The sequence below is a fragment of the Muscardinus avellanarius genome (assembly GCF_963383645.1).
Source record: "Muscardinus avellanarius genome assembly, chromosome: 1".
NCBI classification, from domain to species: domain Eukaryota; kingdom Metazoa; phylum Chordata; class Mammalia; order Rodentia; family Gliridae; genus Muscardinus; species Muscardinus avellanarius.
In genome coordinates, this window is record NC_137786.1 from 47,119,758 (window position 1) to 47,123,079 (window position 3,322).

The following is a 3,322-nucleotide window of genomic DNA, read 5'->3' on the forward strand; positions in this document are numbered from 1 at the left end:
CAAGATGGATCAAAGACTTGGAAGTTAGACCAGAGACCTTGAAGCTCCTTGAAGAGGGCATAGGTCAAACACTGCAACACATAGGCATAGATGAAAACTTTCTCAACAAGACCCCAAAGGCACAACAAACTAAAAGGCGAATCAATATGTGGGATTGCATGAAACAAGAGCTTCTGTTCAGCAAAGCAAACTTTCAAGAACATCAATCAAGAGCCAACAGAATGGGAAAAGATTTTTGCAGATTAATTTTGATTAAACATATTTTTAAAACTTTGTGAGACAATAAAGGAAATAATAAATAATTAAATTATTTGAAAAGTTTCATCTTAAACATAAAATTCTTAGAGACTGAAGTTTAGAGATTTAAAACACAAGTAGAGCTGGGCATAGTGGTGCACGCTTGTAATCCCTGTGTTTGGGAGGTGGAGACAGGAGGATCCTGTAGGTGTGAAGCCAGCCTCATTGGCTTAAGAGACCCTGTTTCCAAATAAAAATATAAAATAGGTCTGGGAGTTTAGCCCGGAGGTAGAAGGCCTCTGGGTTCCATCCCCAGTACCACCAAAAAACAAAACAAATCAAAACAACAACAACAACAACAACAACAACAACAACAACAACAAAAACACAAGTAGAAGTTTCTCAACTAAGAGGAAAAGAGGAGAGATACTTTCCTCCCTTCTGAATAAATATTTTAAAATTTCAGAAAATTCCTCTGAAGAATATAAATTGCCCTGATATCCAAATAATAAGAAATCACATTATAAACTGAAAGAAACAGTAAGACTTAAAAGTGGCTGTTAAATCACCACTCGGTTCATTAAAACATTTTAGATATTATAGAAAGAAATGCTAGTTCTTTCCAAAATGTTAGTGTCTTAGACACACCTGCATAAAGAAATGGTGCTAATCACTGGATAAAATAAAGCAGAATTATTTTAAAAATAATTTCAAGAATATACTTGAATTAAGTACACTGGTACTTACAAAAATGCTGTGGCTTTATATGAAATCCTTGCATAAGAGAAATAAAATCATAGCTGATAGAAAGTATTCAAGACATTATTGTACTAAAAATACAAATAAAATTATTCTTGTGTAACTGTAGAGGAATGATAATTTGATAGGAAATTACCTTTTAAAAATTAGGCACTATCTGTAGGTTTGCTATTTTACAAGTATGATGAGGTTCAATAAATAAGATATTAAAATAATTTTGTCCAGCAGAACTCTACCATGAGCTGAAAATTTAGGTTGATTTATATAGAACATTAATTGAATGATAGCTATTTTATTTGCTTAATTAATAAGGGAAATTAAACATGGAACTAAGATTGTGTGACTGTTGTCTAATAAAGAAATTCACACTAGTTCATATAGCCAGATGCAGGAATACATTTTAAGATGTAACATTTTATTTCTCCAGTGCATATGTGTATATGGATACTGCTAACCTATATAATTCATTTTATCTACACAAAGAGGTAAGCATAATAACATACCTAACTAATAATATGACACAACTGCTAAATACATATTTTGCGTAGGTTTGAACAGCCTGCTTGAACACTTCAGCAAGAAGTTTACTTTAAAGCTTGGAAATCTTAGCTATCCATTCTGAAGTGACATTTCTCAAAATTTTATTCTTTGCTGCTTATTTTCATTTAAGCAAGCCTGCATTTCTCTGAGCCCTATAGGAGAAGAAAATTGAATATGGTATTGGACTTCTCATTCAGTTGATAAAGATCATGATACGGCTAGCTAGGCAAGATCCCAGGACACTAGGATAGAGAAAATGGAGAAATGGTTTTTTTGGTTTATACATTAGGAGGAGTAGATTATTTACCTTAATTCTAGTAGATGAAAGTAGTATCATCACTATAACCCAGAAAGAAGGAAAATGTAAACTCCTTAACATGAAGCCCATTCAGAAACATTTTCTGTGAACTATAGGAGGACCAGCCTCATCATATTCTTGTTTACTGATCCACATCTGCTGGAATGTGGACAGGCTGGCCAGGATGGAGCCCCCAATCCAAACAGAATACTTGCGCTCTGGGGGAGCAATGATCTTGATTTTCATGGTGCTGGGTGCCAGGGCTACGATTTCCTTCTGCATCCGGTCTGCAATGCCTGGGTACATGGTACTGCCTCCAGAGAGCACTGTGTTGGCATAGAGATCCTTGCGGATGTCCACGTCACATTTCATGATGGAGTTGAAAGTCGTCTCATGGATCCCACTGGACTCAATACCCAGGAAAGAAGGCTGGAAAATGGACTCGGGGCAACGGAAGCGTTCATTCCCAATGGTGATCACCTGCCCATCAGGAAGCTCATAGCTCCTCTCCAGTGAAGAAGATGCAGCTGCATTGACCATCTCCTGCTCAAAGTCCAGGGCTACATAGCACAGCTTCTCCTTGACATCCCGCACAATCTCCCGCTCAGCTGAGGTGGTAAAGTTATAGCCTCGTTCTGTCAGGATCTTCATGAGGTAATCAGTCAGGTCTCGGCCTGCCAGATCCAAGCGGAGAATGGCATGGGGCAGGGCGTACCCTTCATAGATGGGCACAGTGTGAGTTACCCCATCCCCAGAATCCATCACGATACCTGTAGTTCGTCCAGAGGCGTAGAGGGACAGCACAGCTTGGATAGCCACATACATGGCAGGTGTGTTGAAAGCCTCGAACATGATCTGAGTCATCTTTTCCCGGTTGATCTTGGGGTTGAGGGGTGCCTCGGTGAGCAGGATGGGGTGCTCATCTGGTGCCACACGGAGCTCGTTGTAGAAAGTGTGGTACCAGATCTTCTCCATGTCGTCCCAGTTGGTGACTACTCCATGCTCAATGGGATACTTCAGGGTCAGGATGCCTCTTTTGCTCTGAGCCTCATCCCCTACGTAGCAGTCCTTCTGGCCCATGCCTACCATGACCCCCTGGTGTCGGGGACGCCCTACCATAGAGGGAAACACAGCTCGGGGGGCATCATCACCCCCAAAACCTGCCTTGCACATCCCTGACCCATTATCCACTACCAAGGCAGACAACTCGTCATCAACCATGATGGTGGCTGGAATCTTCCAGATGGACAAACAGAAGTTAAATAAAGGGTAAATACTAGACTACCCTGTGCAAGAGAGAGGAGAAATAGGCCCCAAACACTCCAGAATTACCTTCAGAGAGTGTGAACCGCCTTCACAGCCTATACTGTGCTCACAGGTATTTAAAGGAATACACTGACCCGCCCACATCCTATCCCACCAGTTCCCAGCATTTCCGGGTGGTGTCACCTTTCAGGTATTAATGATGATGATGACTACAGAAATCAT

At 40.5% G+C, this 3,322-nt stretch overlaps 1 protein-coding gene across 1 annotated transcript; it reads right to left on the reverse strand.

The window, feature by feature from the left end:
* Positions 1 to 1,924: 1,924 nt before the first annotated feature.
* Positions 1,925 to 3,055, reverse strand: ACTBL2 (actin beta like 2; the record flags this gene model as incomplete). The annotated part of the gene is made up of 1 exon (XM_080696762.1): positions 1,925 to 3,055. One exon carries the CDS (start codon positions 3,053 to 3,055, stop codon positions 1,925 to 1,927), a length of 1,131 nt encoding a protein of 376 aa, XP_080552888.1.
* Positions 3,056 to 3,322: the final 267 nt, after the last annotated feature.